Source organism: Talaromyces stipitatus, genomic scaffold (assembly GCF_000003125.1).
Source record: "Talaromyces stipitatus ATCC 10500 scf_1105507295523 genomic scaffold, whole genome shotgun sequence".
In the NCBI taxonomy this organism is placed as follows: Eukaryota; Fungi; Ascomycota; class Eurotiomycetes; order Eurotiales; family Trichocomaceae; genus Talaromyces; species Talaromyces stipitatus.
Window position 1 is genome coordinate 5,119,702 of NW_002990113.1, and position 19,366 is coordinate 5,139,067.

Below are 19,366 nucleotides of genomic sequence, written 5' to 3' on the forward strand. Positions count from 1 at the left end.
AACGTGGTCTTCGTACGCCTCGGTAGACTTTTGGGTAGAGGATAGACATTTATCTAAATCGAGGATGGCCGTAGAGTAACCCCCCGGTCAGATCTCGTAGGATCGATAGATGGTAAGAAAACCCCGCATCGCTACTGACTGATACGTTGCTTTTGTAGCATCGTGCATCTCGGTAGAGTTGGGGCAGAACAGCTTACACCCAGTGTGACAACAAGAGTGGTTGTCGCCGTCGTATATTCCAATAGCATTCATCGTCGAAGGACAGCAGAGATGAACGTCGTCGGTTTACCGCGAAGTTATATTGATATAGAAATACTCTCGTCCCGGATACATTGGTGACGGCAAGGAGGCTCGTCTCTGGTTCTCGTAAGTCACAAACAGCGCATCAGTTCGGACTCGGTGTCAAGGAGATATCTCGAACGATGACTGAGGTCGACATGGTCTTGTCCATACAAAAACCTTTGTGCGAGAAAGATACATCTAAGGTCATGCTCGGAAAGCCCCAACTGGCAATGATTATTAGTAAGTTCCCCAGAAAATAAACACCATTGATATCACAGTGGCAAAATAAGGTTGAGCCTGATACTTATGTGAATCATATCAGATCCATCAACCAATCAAAAAGAATATTTTTCTATAACATCTCCAGCTCACATGATCACAACATCTTGGTTGATGCAAGATGCCCGGTATATCGACACTGGACAAGATGTCATAGGGATCGCCCCCTTTTCGGTCTGTTGCCCGTCAAACTTCCAGGATAGAAGGATTTAGCTCTCTTGGCTTGTTTCGTTGTCTGCCAGCTAAAGTCGACCTTTGGCTGATTGCCGCACGTTTTGGCTCCCTGCCTTGGAACTGATCTTGACTGACAAGTTCGTATTGACTAATAGAAATCTGTTCGGTCGTCTCTGCCTTGATTTGAGACTTGACAGTTTGTCATCTAGTGCGGCACTAGTTATGCGAGGAATTTGCTCGCAGGTTTTGCACTGCTATTCAACTTGATTCAAGAGTAAAATGCTGCCGTATCCGCCGTAATTGGAAACAATGGATTTATACCCTACCGGGATAAGCGCCTGATAAACGGAGTACACTGCGCAGCAGAGCCAGGCAGAGAGACAAATGTCAGGCAGGGTTGACTGACGGACACACTTACTTGCAATTTCAACTGCAGAAAACCAACGATAGCCATCCAGCTGCCCATTCAGACGGCTCGCGAGGTAGTATCGGCCCTCTCAGATCGAATGAGATCAAATCAAAAGCTGAATGTCTCCAATAACCCCTCTCGGGTCTGCAGGGTTAGCGGATTTGATTTCGTATCAGGCTGCAAGCTCGCTTGTTATGTTGATCAAGGAAGTGGAGCTCTTCCAGCAAAATCGACTTTTCCATTGCTGTAGCGTGCTGGGACTTGGAACCGGTTCATTTTCCCGGGTTCCGGTTTCTCACCGACGCAAATAAGAAGGGCAGTCGTCACTTGAGTATGGCATACGGCGTATTCATACCCAATCGTACACGGGGAAAAACGACTCCTGTCCAGCAGAGTGGCACAAGATTAAAGCAGACAGGACAGAAATGGAAAAAGTAGCATGTACATCATCAAGAGTGGGAAGAAGGGAAGGGGATTGTTCGCCTCAAACCACAAACCTTTCTTGGCAACACAAGCAAATCCACAGGTAGCCATACCAACCGAACTTCAGTAGCCCACTCGTTTAGTTAGTCAAGGGTATAGAGTGCTTACTATAGTAACCCATACATATAACATGGGTGTGCATGACTCGAAGTATATAGTATGGTGTCGTGTGGTGTCGTGTGGTGTCCCCAACACTGTGATGACCTAATCAATTTCACAGCCGAATTCAGACTTTGGTTTCAACAGACAAGAACAACAAGCACGAATGAAACACTGCTGAAAGGATTTGGAGTGGATTGAGGCAGGCCCAGAATCGACGCTTTTCGGTGCATTGAGCACCAACGATGCTGTGTGGGCCATTACAGGCATGAGAAAAGAGAGAAACCGGACGTTCTGGCCAATGCAAGTTGATGTCACTTCACTTTTTGGGGGCGGAGAGGTGGAGGAGAGTCTCTGTGCGGCGGATGACGGTTAGGCTGTGTTGCCGAGAGACAAACAATAAATTAATATCCTTGTTGACTTTTAGCCTTTAGCCCGGCCTCCTTTTTTCTGCCTTTTTTCTTCCTTTTTGGCCTTTTTGGCCTTTTGCCCTTTTTTCGTGGCTTCTCTGGCCGGACCCAGTATGCGGCCCTTTCTGAGCATTGTGTCGAGGGTGGTTGGGCCGTTTGCCTGACTCGGATGTGTCGAATCACTCAAATGTCAAGAGACATCGTTCTCCGTTGAATCCAATTCACAAGAGGGCGCTGTCGACAGGCGACAGTAATACCTGTAGACCAGTGATGTTCGAACATTCGTAGCGTAGCAGCAGCAGCAGCAGCAGCAAAAAGCAATCAGGACTAAGCGTTAGACCCCGGGTGAATGCTGCGCCGTCGCGAAGGAGTCTCGACCTGATAGACAGCAGCAAGAGACAGCTGACGAATAGGAGCGGGTGATGGATTGAGGCAGGAGGAGGTTTGTTTTGTTCTAATCCCGTAAGCGTCCTCACTGCAATTCCCTTTCAGCCCCTCTCGTCTGGCGCGCGCGCGAAGCTCTTTCTTCTTCAACGCTCTGCTGTCCTTTCCAGCAGGTCAGGTCGAGAGAGAGAGGAAATTGAGTCTACGCAGTCTACGTGCTTAAGGAGGCCAAACTGGTTATATACGGCAGGCGCTCTTTCCCTTCTGTGGCTTGCTCCTTCCTCGAGGAACAAGTTGAAGCCAACCAGACAGACGTAGGAAGGAACGACGTCATTGGCATCGTGAGGCTTGGCGTCGGCTGCTAGCCACGACGTCATAGGGCGGCCGACGCGCTGTGATTGGTGGGATGTACCCCACACTCGAAATGTGTGTGTTCTTTTTCCCTTTGTGAGCCAATTGCGTCCTGTACATGGAAATACCGAAAATAATGCTATGTATGTACACTATGGGCAGCAGTGTCTGTACGTAGTATGTACCGGCAGCCTCAGGCACCTAAAGGAGATTTCTCGGCATTCACGTCATAAGCATACCCATAAAAACGATATCATTATGCATGCGTAGTGCCCTCCACTGCCAAATTAAGTGGACTGCGTACCGTCATCTCAGGAACTCATATAAATGCAATATAAATGCCCAGATGACGCCGTCTTGGGCAGAACCACAGATCGACAGCCATGGTGATATCTCTCAATGAGCCCTAAGAGAGAGGGAGGGAGGGAGGGAGAGGGAGATATAGAGAGAGAGAGAGAGATAGAGAGAGATAGATAGAGAGAGATAGATAGAGAGAGGTAGAGAGAGATATATAGAAAGAGAAGAGAGAGCTACAAAGACTTTGTCTCGACCTGTCCTCATATCAACTACTACGACTACTACGTAGTAGATCACGCAGAACCCCCTCCCGAGCAACCACGAGATCTCGATCGTTTCGGCTGGTCCTTAGGGTTTCTGCCGGTGATGGCATATCAAAGAATCCCACTCCATCTCCTCTTATAGTAGTTAGGGCGGAAGAAATATGATCCTTTGACGTAGTCATAGAGGCCACCAGGCTGCCGTGCCACGGCATGCGTTTTGTCCAGGCCTAGAGCTATTCCGGTAGCGCAGAGATGAGATAGAGAACTGATGAGATAGAGAACTCGGGAGATGAATAAAAAAAAGAAAGAAAAAAAAAGTAGAGATAATAAAAAGCCCTAATATCGAGTAAATGACTTAAAATGAATCAACTATTGTGTGTGTCCCACTGAGTCAACAGAAAACAAAAGTGGTGAACCAAAGTAACCACCAACCAGCCCCTCATCCCGCGCACTTTTCCTCTTCCTCTCTCTCTCTCTCTCTCACACCCTCATTTTTTTGACACCTCCGGCCACCTCAAGAAATTATTCTCTCCTCCCCTCAGCTGCTGCATCCCTGCTGTCGGCAAATACCCTTTGACACTCTTATTACTTCCTCTCCTTGAACATCTCCGAGAACCCCTCTTATCGGACTGCCCCTCCACAGCCTCTCCCACTTCGGCCCTTCCTCTTTCTTCTTCCCCTCTCGTCTCTCGTGTAAAGCTATCTGTCTGTTATCGCAGCGCCGGTACGTTGCAGGAAGACTGATACCCCTCAATACTTCTTGACGAGCATACAGAACTGTCTTGAGTGTTCTAGTAAAGGTGCTGCTACATTTTCTTCTGCTGTATCTGGGCTTCTACTCACCAACTAGCCAGCTTATTGTATACAGTCAGCGCTGTTGATATAGACTCATCAGGCCTTACCCCCTCCGTTTCCGACTTTTCTTTCAAAATAAAGAGCTTTCACGATACCCTCCCCGCATAACAAACTCGCAAAATCGACATCGATTACCCGGTTAGGATTCTGTATTCAAAAGAACGCTGCGGTGTTGTTTTTCGTGAGGCGAGTACAAGATTTCCGGCCGGCTTCATCCCGCATTTCCAGAATTGTTCACTAACCCTCTACTCGTACAGTAGTCACCTTACGGTTACATAGATCATTCATTACATCCCCCTTCGTCAAACTATTCAGTTGCGCCCACTCTGTAATTGGCATTGCATTTACCCTTGAACGCGCGCAGATAACTCCAAATACACGACTCGGTGTTACTCTGCGCACATCTCGAAATTTTCGGTCCTAGAACGGAGACAGTATCTGAAATACTGGACTATCCTAAATTCGTTTTTTTTTTCCTCCCCCCACTTCAAAAGGCTTTTACAACTGCCCAGAATGGCGCCCAGTCAGACCTCCAAGCAGAACCCCGTGCGTGTGACATCACATCTTCCCTCCCGCCAGGGATCATAGCTAACAGTCAGCAGAAAAAACAGGAGGAAGGTCCTCCCGATCTCAGAGATTACCAGGATAAGATCGACTACACAACATTTGAGCAGATCCTGGAGATGGATGACGACGAGGACGATCGAGATTTCAGTCAGGGAATTGTGTTTGGTTTCTTTGAGCAGGCGGAGGCTACATTTGAAAAGATGGAATCTGCATTGTAAGTGGGCTGTTGATTGGAACAGAACAAGGGCTATGCTGGGCACGTGAGCAGCCACATGGACAGCCATGCTACGTGCCTATACATCGTCGTCTTGGTTCCTTCTTCAGCTTCATCTCAGACTAATTCATTGTTTAATACAGAGCCGAAAACGACTTTAACGACCTTTCCCAGCTCGGCCATTTCTTGAAAGGGTCATCCGCCACCCTCGGCCTGACCAAAGTCAAAGACGCCTGCGAGAAGATCCAACATTGCAAGGAGGACTTGCCGGATGAGAAGGAGGAAGCCGAGCGGGAGAAGGCTATTGACGGGATCAAGAAGACATTGAACGAAGTACAGGTTGATTACAAGGAAGTCGCCAATATCCTGCGACGATTCTTTGGCGTGGATCCTGTGCCTGATACCACGGACGAGAAGAACGGTACGACCGAAGAGAAGAAGTCTGAGAGTCCCAAGGCAGAGAAGAAGTAAACCAATACTTTCATATAAATCAAACAACAGGGGAAGAAAGGTTCAAAAGCGTTACACATCATCATCATCATCATCATCTTTTCAGAGGGATTCATCAATCCTGTTCTCTACATCTCAAACTGTCTGATGATTCAAATCCCTTTTTGAATAGACTTGCATATCTCTACTTATTTAGTCATATCATCTTCTCTCCTCCTTCCATCCGCCTCTTCGCCCTCATTTGTCTTTTTTGTTTCTTTGTCGTGTTGTGTATTTGAGCTGTTGTTTTTCGTTCCAAAGCCTAGCGCATATGTGATCAGGTGGCGCCGTACAAATGCAGAGAGAATATATCTTGCCTATCTATAGCGGGGTATATCAAGACTAATTCAGTATCTATGTCTGTATTAAGAATATATGCGCAGTAGTATCTATTCCAATGTAATAGTATCTAGTTATGTATAAATATACATCTTTCACATCACTTTTATCCCCATTGGAAAAGAGTATCAAAGATCAGTCCTTATCCTTACCACCATCCTCCTTCTCCTGCTTCCTCTCCGCCTCCTCCCTCCTCTCCTTCTGTCGTCTCTCATGTTTCAACGCCTCCGTAACACGCTCATCCTCCTCATCCCCCCTCTCATCCCAATCAACATCATACTCTTCGGCCACCGTCTTAATCTCTCTGCGCAAAGCATTCGCCTCTTCAATCAGGGATTCCCAAACCTGCAGATCGATCCCGCGCGCCTGATAGAGTTTTTGTTGTCGGCGATTTACCGTAAAATCTAGAGCGGACCGATAGGAGATTTCCCGGTTGTGGTACAGGAACCACGCGTAACCGCCCATTAACGTGGATAAACTGACAAGATACGTAATGGGTTCCATGGTATCCCAGCCGTAGTCGGTTTCGAAGGTGAGTTTGTAGACTATGTACCACCAGGAAACCATCACACCGAGACCGCCGAGGGCGACTCGTTGAGCGCCGCGGTGTGCCAGAACATCGCATTCCTGTTTGATGATGGCGAGGTTTTTCAAGTTTTTGGATATTTTACGAAGGCGCATGCGCAGGTAGTACGTGCGGTCGTTGAAGGAGGGGACTGCGACGGGGATTTTTCCCAGAGGTGAATTTTCGATTTCAACCAGAAATTCCTTGACGCGTGCTGCGTCTCGGATGAAGTCTCCGATCTCCGTAGATGATGACCATCGCACAAAGGAACCTTTGCGGATTGCTTCTGTATCCGCGTCTGTCTCTGTTTTGCGTCCAGTCTCAGGATCTTTGGTGACTTCACTTTTTTCATCGGGAATATTTCTCAATCGAGCTATTTGGGAGTCTCTCGTCGCGACTAGCGGTCGTTGCTCATTATTATCTGACAATTCTTTTTCCTCATCATTTGACTCATCGACCCAATTCTTAGCTTTGGGTCTTCTCGGTTGGATTGTCTCGTCTTGGATTTCGGCAGCTAGGAAGGAAACATGTGGTGGACGCAGCTTTCCTTTCTCGTCTTTGATGGGTGGGACTTCAGCTTGGATCAGTCGTTCGAGATATGACAAAGGTTGTTGCGGGTGTAACAGGAGTGCCAATGGTTCGACATCTGCGTCGGTAAGCGAGTCACTCGCTATATAAGGTAATGGCAAATAGCATACCTTTTCTGTCACTGTTATAGTCTTGCGTCGTCACGGGGAGAATGAGTTTCAACAGACGAGAGGGTGTAGTCAGCAATTTCCCTATGCATCACGGTTAGATTGTTGTATTTCCTTTCTAGTATATTTGGCTCACCCTTCGTCATAGCCGATGCATTCCCCTCGCGTTTAACAGGTGGTGTCTGCGAACCTTCTCTCTGCCATGGAGTCTTCACCTGATTCTCTTTGACATGCGACGCGGCCTCATCCAACTCGGGCCTATTATCACTGTGTGCATCTCGCGACGGGTCGGGGTCCGATATACTTGACGGAGTTGCGTATTGACGTAGCCATGTAGGCCTTTTCGAGGGTATATTATCGTTCCGTAAAAAGCGGGGCTGTCTGTGGATAGGAGATAAAGTGCTCAGCGCACAAGTTCTGGTATGAATATCCTTCGACCATATTATCCTGAAGCTGTTATGATGTTTCTGCAAGTTGCACTGTACAACCGCTCTCGCACTGCCCATACAAGCCGATGCGCAAACTCCAAGAGAGCGCATCGTACAATTGGATCTAAAACAGAGCGAGTAAGTCACTGCATAGCAGCCAATGGATAGACAGAACTTGGCAGCAACATGGCCAGGACACTCAAGTTATACGCGGCATAATAAATAAATGAGACCGAGATCAGGAACATCAGCCACTACCTACGTCATCGTCTTTGCTTACGTAGGTTAGCAACAAGACAAACAGTGCAAACATCTCTGATTGGCCGAACTATATAATCTATCAAAGAGAGTCAATTCCCGAGCATACACTCTATAAAAGATTCATCAAGTCATTATCGTCAATCATGTCGAACATCATCTGAGCATAGTAATGCAGAGCAAACGCTATCAGACTCCCTTTCGTCATATCATCCATCGATTCATCATCAAGTCTAACAGAAACAAGCGAAGAAGTGCTTAACAAATCATCATCATCGAGGTCATTAGGTCGTCAATCATGCCAGTGAGGCGTCAGTTTATCTTTGTCGTGATCTTTCACTTTTCGTTTCCATTTTCCATTTCCATTCGCTTGAGGTGTCATGTTAGTATCGATAGGCTAGAGCTCGAGGAGCAATCCCCTGACGACGATCATGGTGATCGCGACTCATCAATCTCGCACCATCATGACTCTCAGGACTACTCCCACCACTGACCGAAGTGGAATCACTCTCATCATGACCATATCGCGCAGAGACCCGATGACTACTACTTCCGCGCCCAGTCCCAATGGCAACGGGAACCCCTTGTAAAACTCCACCGTGATCATGGCCAGCCGGATACATGCCGTCATTCACGGAGAAATTCCGACAAATCAGATATGCGCGCATTGCAGCGTTTTCACGGGCCATGACTTCGGATTCGCAGATTGAGTCCGTTTTGTATTCGCGATTGTTCACTCGGACTACGCACGTGTACCCCGTGGAGCTTTGGAAGGAGTCGTAATGTGGTTCTGACCAGTGTCTGCGTTTGCAGAGACCTATCATCTATTAGTTATTATCTGCTTACATATCTGACAGGCCTGTCAAATATCATGCAGTAACAGCAGGGATGGGATTCATGGGAAGAGCCTTAGAAAAGGGGATACATACTCGCAAGGTAAAGAATGTAATACATATCGATCTGATCTAGAATGGCCTCTCTCTCCTTTGCATTGACTACCCAATAGGAATCAATTCCCCGGCTCGACAGGGCGAATATGAGGCGTGATGGAGCTTTTAGACGGTGGGGGTTATAGGTATTAGGGCAAACAAACGCACGCAAAACACGCACAGAGTCTTGCTCAGGACGAAAATGAGTAAGGCATAAGGTCTTGTCTTGCTTGATGCTTGTCAGGGTGCAATTGCTTTTATTGATGCCCAATTCGTCTTCGTGATGCGTTGTAATATTGTCTAGCTTGTGCAGTTGTGTTGTCGATATATATGTATCAATTAATCTTTAGTGCGGGATGAAGTGATTCCTGGGGATGAAGGATGACCGGGATCGAATAGGGGTGGTATATAAATATGAACCAAAGCCCCGAATAAATGAAAAAAAAAAAATTAATTGTCAAGAAAACAACTCTCTCCTCGGCAGTGATGTGAAAGTGGCAAAAGAAGGGAAAGAATTTGAAGGGGGTAAATATGCAGTCGACAATCAGACAGCCAGACCGTATGTAATTTTCCTTTCCGGTTACAGTAGGTCCAGACAAGATCAAATGGCTTGCCAATGTTACCAGGAGGCTCAATTGGCCGGGGAAATAGCAAAAAAAAAAAAAAAAAAAGAAATTAAGAAGAAAAATGAGAAGAGGGGAAAAGGAGACGCCTTTGTGAACTTCTTCTACAACAATCCCGACAAAGCCATCCAAATTTCTAAACAAATCCCCACGAGGAGCAAACAGTCGCGTACAAGCGCGCTCAGAAAAGAAAAAACCTAATATACTGTCTGTGTGGCATGTACGTATGTATGTAAGTAAGCAAGCAACTTAATTAGTTGTACAGTTTTGTTCTGACTGCTTTCTGTATCTGGGACGGCCGGACGGGGTTGATGTGCTGGCATGGCTGTTTGCCAGTTGAATGAAACCCTAGGATCCAGTCTGTGGTCTTAGTTGGAGCCTATGACGAGTGAGGTAGGTCTCGTCGATCCAGGAAACGAGAAACACACCAACAGCCTTTTTTCTTTCTGAGTTTTCGGGGGTTTTTTCTATCGACTGGTAAAGTTCAAGATTTTGTGTCGAGATCAAGATCAATCGGATTAGGGCTAGATGGCTATTGATACCTCCCACAGTTGGGAAAATAACCATTACTAACCCCACCATCGCATTGTAAAAACACAATAATCATTAATATATCTTCAATGTATTATGGACAGTTGCCAAGTGACAATTCCGTAATGTCCGTTCCTACATACATAGCTCATAACAAACCCCCCGCAACGCTCCAGAGGGGAGAATAATTGCCGCCGTCGAAGTACATGATTACCACAATGATCATGCTTTGCATTAATTAACGCCATCAAGTCACTGACTTTCAGAATAAAGCTAAAAATTCTCTTTTTCCAACGCTTGGTAACACGTAGTTCAACTCCTTGATTGGCGATCCGAGGATTTTTAGGATTTCCAAGGATTCCCGTTAGTATGGTTCCCTAACTGATTGGATCAATACATGCATCTCCTTGACCCTGAGGTCAGCAAAAGACGGTGAATAATATACTCGCCTCTATCCCAGATTTACACTGCCGAGGCTGTATATCCATCGATATATGGGATTGACCCGGGCGAACATCAACCCATCACCAAAGCTCATTGACACCAAGAAGAGGGGCAGAGAAAGAAAACACTGGAGTCAAAAGTAAATCCTGCATGTCATACATAGCTATGCATTAAACGGATTGTTTTGGGGCTAGTATGGCTAGTCAGACAGGCATCACCAAATGCATTGATGAGTTGTCAATTCGATGGTCTCGCCGGTTGTTAGTGCGTAGGATTATGTGGAGAATTTCTTTGAAAGAAAACTGTTAATTAAATGTTCGCATTGTCTACCGTTGATAGTGGCAGTCTGTTGGTTGGTTTGTTTGTTCACTTGTTTGGTGGGATTGGATACTTACCTAGGTAATTAATTGCTTATATAGATAGCCACGATGTAACCGGATGTTGCCTAGGTACCTAGTTCGACTACGTACTTAGAATGTATAGAGCTTAGAATACAGTCTCCTGTCCAAGTGTACCGATTAGGTAAAGAGGCGGCTAGACTATATACATAGAGACTGTTGGCAATTGTCAAGGTAGTCTCTCTTGGCCGGATCCAATAAACAGTGCAGAGTTGGTATATAGTTATCATTTATACAATACCACTCTTTCCAGGATAATACCCCTAAATAGGCCTCTCCTCACACCACCTCCGTAACGCTTCTGCATTCTTATGCGCAATCGTATATATCGGGTGGAACGCCACGAGTCGATCGCAGTCATCTATAATGTCCTTGTCGTTCTGGCCATCTGCTTCCATAGCGATCTTGGCAGGTACACTCTTCCATGAGAATGATGAGGAGAATATACCCCCTATGCGTGATGAGGTCGGTTCCTGCTCGGTTTGGTAATGGTAGTATTGGATCGTGCTCAGTCCGGTCAGGGTATAACATGAATGATATGAGTCGGGATGCCTATTCGATCAGTCTCAATGAATAATTTGTGGCAATAAGGTAGGACACTCACTTTCCTGGCTTGTCGCGAAGACCTCCATTCTTATTTTGACAGCAATTCATAATATACCGAGCAAGACCTTCGCGACTAAACAAGTATTGAGGCACTTCTGGAATAGCATCTCCCTCACCATGCGGCCCGTTCAATGCCGACTGTACTAATGGCCAACAATCGCCTACCCAGTGACTGTAACAGCCGTCGACAAGTTTGTTGGTACGCCCTGAAAAGCCGCCTTCAGGTGCATATTGTCGAGCTGATAACCATGACACTAAAAGAGGGATATCCATATATCTGCACATAGTTCCACTGAGTAATCAGATATCCAGCCAGATGTCGAATTAATCTTACCTCGTTATCATATCCTTTGGCTGACCCATGATACACAAACAGGCCAACACGCAGAATGCATATGCACCGTGGGCCTCTGCAGCCCCTGGCTTTCCGGACAATCCGCCTTCATAGGTTTGACCTGAGCCACTGTCGTCAGTTGCTGTCATAGTATTAAACACGATATTCACTCACATCGGGACAGATACTCTGGAAGACCGTCCAAGAATGTCCGGAGCCCGTATTTGCGCGCTTCAGCTTCCGGCGGTAATTCCAGGGGTAGGTTTAGCAGGGATATAGTCACCATTGCGCAATAGGCACCACTGGTTTATTGTCTTAGTATGCATTTTGGCTCGGTCTGCTTTCAAGTTACTAACCGCACATCTTCTTCCCCATCTATGACCAATTGGAACCCTCCATCAGGCTGCTTCAATTGTCCTAGCCATGACCACCTGCATTCAAATCATTAGTAAGACTCATTCATAATCAACACAGAATTACCTACATTGCTCTGCGATCAACCACCTTATATGCTTCCTCACCCCCAACCAACGCTAAGCTTAGGACAGCAGGAAAAGTAGATGCCAAATGCGACATCTGACCATGACCTCCTCCAAAACCACCAGTAGGATTCTGTGCAGCCTTAAACGTAGCTACCACCCTACAAACATAGTCAGTGTCACGTACAAAATCGAGAAAAAAAAAAACAATATGTGGTTAAAGTCATGACAAATCATACAGTCTACTAACCACGCCGTTATTGAGATATAAATCCTTACCGCTCTCGAAATTTACTCACATCCTCCCCCAACAGGGTCAACCCAGCAAGTGCCCAATAAGACATCCAAGGCCGACTCGAATCCATCGCCACAAATCCCGCGGGATATAGCTCGAGCGAATCATAGAGATACTCAATATGTTCATCTTTTAACAAATGCGATAATCCGAATTTGTTCAGATTATCCTTCAATGTGCTGCCGCGGCCTGTGAGGAATGGGAGACATTTTTCAATAGTCTCGTCTTGATCTTGGCTTGTTTTTGTTTGTAAGGCGTCTCGGAGAAGGGGTGGATTTGTGAATAGTGGTGGGATATTGTATTCTTTCGAGGGCTCATTAGGCATGATCTTTGTGGTGTTGTGGGTGGTGATTAATGTCTTGTTGATTTTCCGTGTTTCTGAAGCTTCCCCGCGATGGTCTGATGATGCTGCCAGATGCCCACTTTGTGGAAATCGAATCTTCCGGCGTGATTTCCCAGACACGGCCACAATCGGCATGAGCTTAGCGATTATCGTGAGCGTTACTTGAAAGGTGGTGATGCTGGATTTTGGAGCTGTGTTGTTGACTGAGGAAGATTTGGATTGGGTGGGCCGGTTGAGGACTTGAGGTTGCGGTTGTCTTTAATTCGCTTACATCATTAACTTCTTTAACATCTACAACTGATTATCTACTCTAAAAGTCTTTGAAAAAGGATATTCATACATGAAATCGTTGGCAGTATTCGAGAAAGGGTGGCGATTGAGGATTTTATTGTCACTAATTGATGGTAGACAGTTTCTTAGATCCCGCATCTCACGGGGCTGATAGAATTCACCATAGGTCATACCTAATATCAGTCCGATTGCTCGGTGATCATGGTAGGCTCTCCATATCTTCTAGTAAGTACAGAAGCGACAATGCTATTGATACTCCGGAGATTGTAAAGACTGGATATTTCATTAGAGGCCAAGACCTGACTACGTACCTGCAAGTCTTACCATGTTGATAAACCGCGAAATCAGACAGATCACACCAGTGCCTGTAGCTAACTTCGGGATTCAAACTCGCTGCGCCGCTTTATATGCAAATCTGCAAATCCCATCGTTAACCTATCTAGGGTTTGCGGCCATGTCTTGATCCGACATAATGATCCCACTATTGATTGTGTGCATGCTTCTCGGCCTTGATATGTCGAACAGCTGTCATCTGCATCTGTCTGTCTGCCTTGCACAGTGGACACGGCTCGAGAATGACCACTTTCTAGGGTTTGAGACTTGACTTCCCCGTAGCGATAAGGATCGGAGTGGGACCTTTGCATATTCAACAACTCAGACAGTCGTCCCATTGATAAAACATTCCAATTCAAACGAATCGGGGACGATTGACTTGATTTGTTTTGTCATATTGCATTCACATGCGCTCCGGATATGAAACAAAAAAGGAATCATCGAGAAGTAAACGAACTCGCAGTTGATAGATCCCCTGCATTCAGCATTGTTTGCTAGAGCCGCACCGGGTAAGTCAATCAATCGGCCATCAAGAACCTGCACGTAATATCTCGTGAGATCGAGTAGATGCTCCATAGTCATTGACGATATACTCCGTACTCAGTGAGTACGTACCGATGAGTACCACGTCTCATCGAATAATCCCCGATTTGTCGATCAGCCGAGTCCCGCCGCCACTATCTGTCAATTCTGTCAAATATGGCGGTCTGGATATTTCATTTTGCCAAAACAAAAAAAGATCATTAGGTATCTGCAAATTATTCCAAAGAAGGAAGCGGCTAAACTTGAATAAAGGATGACATGCTTCGTATGCGTGTTGTGCGTTTGGAACGATGTATGCATGGCATCCATACCATCATTAAAAGTATGCCGAAGAAATGTGGGCACTTTATTCATTCTTGTCGAGATACGAAGTCGAGACCTTGGCTGCGGTTACTCTGTGTCTGACATAACGAATCTAGGCGGTTTTGAGTAGGTTGTAATCTGGACAGCAAGCAACATCCCAAAAGAGACTGGAAGTAAAAACTCAAGAGAGCATCATCCATTCATCAAAGCGCCAGGACATGCAACATGGCAGACTATGTGTCGCGGACGTGGCGCCATCCACTGTCATTCGCTTGTTGGAGCCTTGGCCGACAGATGGAATGGAATGATTGGCTCGGATAAGAGATGTGCAATCTGCATGGTCAGAGATGGCCAGCAAGCTAGACATGTGTGCAGTACAGTGTGAGGGCGAAGATGGCGAAGATGGCGAGGGTATGCTTGCTCCGTCGTCCCGAGTGAAGGAATAGTTTCGGCTGTTTGAATCAAATAAGAGTCGAGCGTTGTGTTCCCGTGACACTGCACTTAATGCCATGACCCACCAGCCCCTCCTCGTCTGTGCTTCACTGCTTGAATCTGCAAGACTCAAGAATATGAATATGTACAGATAGTGCGTGTCAAATTATCAAGTATCAGTGCGCAGACACGGGCAGTTCCCCCGTATTTCTAAATACACCGTGTCAAATCAGCTCCGGACGATTGGCTGTAGTACTCGGCATGGTGTACGGTAAAATGCTCGTTTTGGCATAATACCCACGGGATATGCACTCGTATCGCGTACAGTGCTCCGTACTATTGTTATGCAGTACGACTGCAAGGCGAGGAATACGTAAAACGTCGAAACCAGAAAATGAGAATGCAGTTAGTGGGTCATTCCATGTCTCTTACTGTATTGAGTACAGTCTGGCCAGAGGAGACTAAGCCAGACCAGGGAGGCTTGTCATGTTCAATGAGATTCGTTGGCCGATGACACCAGCCACCAATGCCTGTAGACCTTGTGAACAAATCTTTAAATCTGGTGTCATAGACATCGCTAATCGACTCATTCTTTAAACCTGTCAGTCCATGAATAGCAAGTGCGTACAAAGTCGCTTGCAGATCAACAAGTCGATCCATTAGTATTGTACAAGCTGGACAGAAAGAAAAGAGTCCGCTCGCCTATGATCTTATCACGTTATCGGACCGGCGTTATCAGCCTATCAGCGTATCAGCAGTATACGCTAGACTATTCATGGCTAGCGCGAGGACACTCCGGAGCGGTGATTGAATGGCGAACGGCTGGGATGCTAGCGCTAAACCTAATAGAGTAATATGGAGACCAAGGAAAAAAAGTGGAAAAAGTGGAAACCGGACGGATCACTTGCGCGCTTATCCTCTTTCAGCTAGCAGCCCGCGCTATCGATAACACAAATTGAACACCCAGCCAATCAAGGTCTCAGGTGCTAATAGCAGTGGATCCCTCCTAGCGTTCAACCAACCGGCTCGGCTCACTCACCGCCTCTTTCCACCATTGTACGACCTCGACTCTTCCCCCACCGCTTTCCCTCACGTTCACCTCAAGCCCGCCTTTTCCTCTCATCTCTTTCTTTCATCCGCCATGAATCAACGAGCCAACTAAACTGGAAGAAGAGCATCCCTCTGTCCGACCTTCACCTTCTTGTCTGCCCTTAAGCTCTGCTCTGCCTGGTGCTGGCCTGCTGCAACCTATTGTGTGTTTCTCCTCCAATTTGTAACGGAGATTAACTCAATCTACCGCACACAACAACACATCAGTACAACATCGACCACCTCCCCCCTCCATCTCTCCATGATCTTGCTGTCGACCGCTGTCATTCTCGCCTGTTGATCTTAGTATATGATGTCCCAGCAGAATCTCAGCAACGATGGCCTGGTAGATCTCGACTATGACTCGAGAAACTATCTCCAGGCCCAAAGCTGGCCACTGGCTATCCACCACAATCTTCCACGACAAGATGATGCTCGCGACATCACGTCTATGCAGACAACCGGCCATGCCTATGATCAGTCCATCCCAACAGGTGCCAATTTGATGACCGAATGGCAGTTCCAGCAGCCGCTTCCGACTCAAGTCCAATATCCGCATGTTGAGACGACTGGTCCTCAGTTCACTTCAAGTTTTGGTGTTCCTTTGCAAACGTCTCCTGTCGACTTTCTACCCGGCTCACAAGCAGCTGCTACTTTGGGTGCCAGCAATCTCCTCGATGGCTCGTACCTCTCGCTGTCGGCTCCCGTCGACATGGGGATGCCATTCGCTTATCCCGAGTTCCAGGAACTCATGACCTTCCCTAGTGGGCCACTGGATATGACTTCATATGGAGGCATTACCCACAATATCCCCGAGAGCAGCTCGCCCACGGACACGTATCTCGAAGTCCGATCTTTGACCAGTTCCAGTAGTGATAATGGCTGGGCGACTGTGGACCATCGCACCATTGACCACTTCCACCACGCTGACCATACATTGTTCATCAATCCTTCTCAAACTTTGCACGACCGAAGCTTGTCTGAATCCTCATATTCGGATTTTGAGCCGAACCGCGCTTCATGGGGCAGTAGCTGGGTAGATGTTCAGCATCCCATTAGCTCACCCAGCTCTGACAATCTTGACTTGATTTACAACCCTTCTGTGGACCGACGTATTTCTCTCGACCACGCTTCTCACGGCTCCGTGTCCCCAGTTGCTGTCAGCCCCGTTGCTATTGTTCGACCAATCCCAGTTCCCTCCAAGAAGGTTACATCTCCATCACATTCACCCAGATCATCCACATCTTCTTCCTCCTCTTCTTCGTCATCCTCTCCACCCGCCAGAAAGAATACTCGCAAGAGCCCTATAGCCGCCAAGACCGCCGAAACAAAGGTACGGAAGCAATCTCAAACAGGCAAACCAGAGACCACCGAGAAGCGAATTGGAAAACGCAAGGGACCTCTCAAGCCGGACCAGAGAAAGCAAGCTAGCGAGATTCGAAAGCTCCGAGCTTGCTTGCGGTGTAAATTCCTCAAAAAGACAGTAAGTTCTTGTCCTCGATATTAGACAGAATCGAAGAGCAGATATCTAATACTTTAACAGTGTGATAAAGGTGAGCCCTGTGCTGGGTGCCAGCCTTCACATGCTCGTTTGTGGCAGGTCCCTTGTACCCGAATTGATATCAAGGAGATCGGCTATTTCATGAAGGACTGGAAGGCTGACTATGAGCGTCACGTCACCTTGGGATTTTCAGTTGGCAACATCAAGGGTTTCTCCGAGCAGGAGAGGACGCTTTTCGTCACTCATGGCTACGGCGAGATTATGCCTATCAATGCTCGTGAGGTCTTTGTTCGGGATGAAGAATGTTTCAACATGGATTGGTGTGAGACCGTGGAACGGGAAATGGGCCATTACCAAGTGTCCACCATGAAGTTTTCAGCTGGTATTGAAGGCATCTCCCAATCGAAGCTATCCGACTATCTGGACCGTCACATTGACGGTAACGGGAGCTATGAAAAGTTTGTTGACGACTATTTCGACGGCACGCCTTTCCTCACCCAGATGCTGAAAACCGCGTTCCGCTACTATTTCCGGACCAAGCTGCCGGTCATCCGCAAGGCCTTGAAACTGATCTTGGCCTACAATCTTACACTCAGCGTGACGATGGTTGAGGGTATTGGTGAGGACGAGGACTTCTTGGGCAAGATTGAGGGCGAGGGCTCCCGATTCCGAGGAAAGACAATGGCACCGGTCATGATCAACTTCCAGATCAAATGTGCCATGGCCAACATGTGGCGTGAGTTGCAAAAGGATGTTCTTGAGGAGCTCTCCTCCCTTTACTCGAGTGTATACAGTGGAGACAGACTCAAGAACTGGCCTACTATCTTTATTCTGGCTACTATTTTACTTGCTGTTTGGGAGGAAATGCAGTTTGACTGCCATTACCGTGTTCCTGTAAGTCGTGGCTCCCGAGGCTTGATGAGTAGTCTTACTAACTTGTCCTCCAGGATGTCTCTGCTGTCGACAAATTCTGCCACGACATGGAGTCGACCCCTGTCGGTGTCATTGTTGGTCTATTCCAGGCTATCTCTCAGAAACTGCCTGCTTTCACCGATTGGGAGACTAGCAAGCACCATCAGTTGCTCGCCTCCAACCCTGATGTCTGCCAAACGATGACAGAGGTGCGCCATCACGTTAAGCAGCACGGTATGTATAGCTCTGTCCCTGGCCTAGTGTCGTTTGACTGATCAACTTGCAGAATCCTATCTCCGAAACCGATCCAACACAAAATTCAACCGTAACGACTTTGACTGCCTGTCGAACAAATTCCTGTCTCGACTAGTTATTCGGGCCAACTGAAATGATTTATGATCTACGATCAAACGAAAAGCAAGCTATCATTTGAAACTTTTGTGTTATTTATGTTATTATCATTGATCCGATTGTTACGGTCTTGACGATATACAGCGTTGATGTACGCTGAAAGAGAAGAATTGTTGATGAGAGAGTATGATTGATGCCAACGCATACGAAGCGAGACACATGGCATATCGCCTAGGGGATTGTCCCTGCCCATGTTGATCTTGACGGCCTTTTTGAATTACGACAACCGCCTTCTTTTCTACCGAATCCTTTTCATGATAGGGAAGTCGAAGAATTATTCTTGTTTATACCGCCAATCATGCAGCACCTGTATGATTGCGATTTTAGTGTCGTTTACTTATTCTAGCGTGGTATTGATGATGACGAGAAGATCAACGAGACTTATGAACTGTTGAGTGTTTTTTCAATTGCATGAGTTTCAGCATTGCTGAAATGATGTGTGTCTGATTTTGTCTGTATTGTTTTGTTGAATGGACTGGGTTGGAAATACGGTTTTGTCTTGAAATTTTCCTTTGTACTTGATATTTGTCTCGCATTTCAGCGATTTGAGCCACGTGCCAACGAACGAACTACCTGAATCAATGACTGACTGCCTGCGCTGCAGGCTAGGTACATAGTTTTTGATACCTTGAACAAAGAAATTAGCTATTTTATTCAGAAATTGACGTAGCGGTAGGATTAGAACACTGGGACCGTTGTCATGCCTGAGCGGTAAGGCACCGTCCGGA

The 19,366-nt window shown here is 46.7% G+C and overlaps 5 protein-coding genes across 9 annotated transcripts, besides 7 other annotated features; 2 read left to right on the forward strand and 3 right to left on the reverse strand.

The window, feature by feature from the left end:
• Positions 1-1,780: 1,780 nt before the first annotated feature.
• Positions 1,781-1,813: a microsatellite.
• Positions 1,814-2,427: 614 nt separating this feature from the next.
• Positions 2,428-2,449: a microsatellite.
• Positions 2,450-3,280: 831 nt separating this feature from the next.
• Positions 3,281-3,401: a sequence feature (GA-rich).
• A 487-nt stretch (positions 3,402-3,888) lies between these two features.
• Positions 3,889-3,913: a microsatellite.
• Positions 3,905-7,207, forward strand: TSTA_078330 (phosphotransmitter protein Ypd1, putative). 5 transcript variants are annotated; one of them, XM_002341820.1, is made up of 5 exons: positions 3,905-4,231; positions 4,286-4,472; positions 4,544-4,832; positions 4,889-5,067; positions 5,211-7,207. In XM_002341820.1, exons 3-5 carry the CDS (start codon positions 4,800-4,802, stop codon positions 5,536-5,538), a joined length of 540 nt encoding a protein of 179 aa, XP_002341861.1. In that variant the 5' UTR covers positions 3,905-4,231; positions 4,286-4,472; positions 4,544-4,799; the 3' UTR covers positions 5,539-7,207. The 5 variants fall into 5 exon arrangements, with proteins under 5 accessions (XP_002341861.1, XP_002341858.1, XP_002341857.1 ...); XM_002341817.1 differs by having other exon boundaries at positions 4,547-4,832; XM_002341816.1 differs by having other exon boundaries at positions 4,286-4,467; positions 4,651-4,832.
• On the reverse strand, positions 5,211-7,488 carry TSTA_078340 (uncharacterized protein; the record flags this gene model as incomplete). Its single annotated transcript, XM_002341821.1, has 4 exons — positions 5,211-7,106; positions 7,159-7,239; positions 7,292-7,458; positions 7,481-7,488. 4 exons carry the CDS (start codon positions 7,486-7,488, stop codon positions 6,031-6,033), a joined length of 1,332 nt encoding a protein of 443 aa, XP_002341862.1. The 3' UTR covers positions 5,211-6,030.
• Positions 5,595-5,616: a microsatellite.
• Positions 6,055-6,098: a sequence feature (CT-rich).
• A 391-nt stretch (positions 7,489-7,879) lies between the features above and the next one.
• TSTA_078350 (uncharacterized protein) lies at positions 7,880-9,418 on the reverse strand. Its single transcript, XM_002341822.1, has 2 exons — positions 8,771-9,418; positions 7,880-8,658 (listed from the first exon to the last, which is right to left on the reverse strand). Exons 1-2 carry the CDS (start codon positions 8,793-8,795, stop codon positions 8,225-8,227), a joined length of 459 nt encoding a protein of 152 aa, XP_002341863.1. The 5' UTR covers positions 8,796-9,418; the 3' UTR covers positions 7,880-8,224.
• Positions 9,419-9,422: 4 nt separating this feature from the next.
• Positions 9,423-9,458: a microsatellite.
• Positions 9,459-10,866: 1,408 nt separating this feature from the next.
• Positions 10,867-13,026, reverse strand: TSTA_078360 (CaaX farnesyltransferase beta subunit Ram1). The gene is made up of 7 exons (XM_002341823.1): positions 12,465-13,026; positions 12,191-12,346; positions 12,063-12,137; positions 11,881-12,008; positions 11,707-11,827; positions 11,371-11,649; positions 10,867-11,318 (listed from the first exon to the last, which is right to left on the reverse strand). Exons 1-7 carry the CDS (start codon positions 12,956-12,958, stop codon positions 11,030-11,032), a joined length of 1,542 nt encoding a protein of 513 aa, XP_002341864.1. The 5' UTR covers positions 12,959-13,026; the 3' UTR covers positions 10,867-11,029.
• Positions 13,027-16,127: 3,101 nt separating this feature from the next.
• TSTA_078370 (C6 finger domain protein, putative) lies at positions 16,128-19,294 on the forward strand (the record flags this gene model as incomplete). The annotated part of the gene is made up of 4 exons (XM_002341824.1): positions 16,128-17,297; positions 17,358-18,209; positions 18,263-18,461; positions 18,514-19,294. The coding sequence occupies 4 exons, from the start codon at positions 16,128-16,130 to the stop codon at positions 18,612-18,614; spliced, it is 2,322 nt and encodes a 773-aa protein (XP_002341865.1). The 3' UTR covers positions 18,615-19,294.
• Between the last annotated feature and the right edge of the window lie 72 nt (positions 19,295-19,366).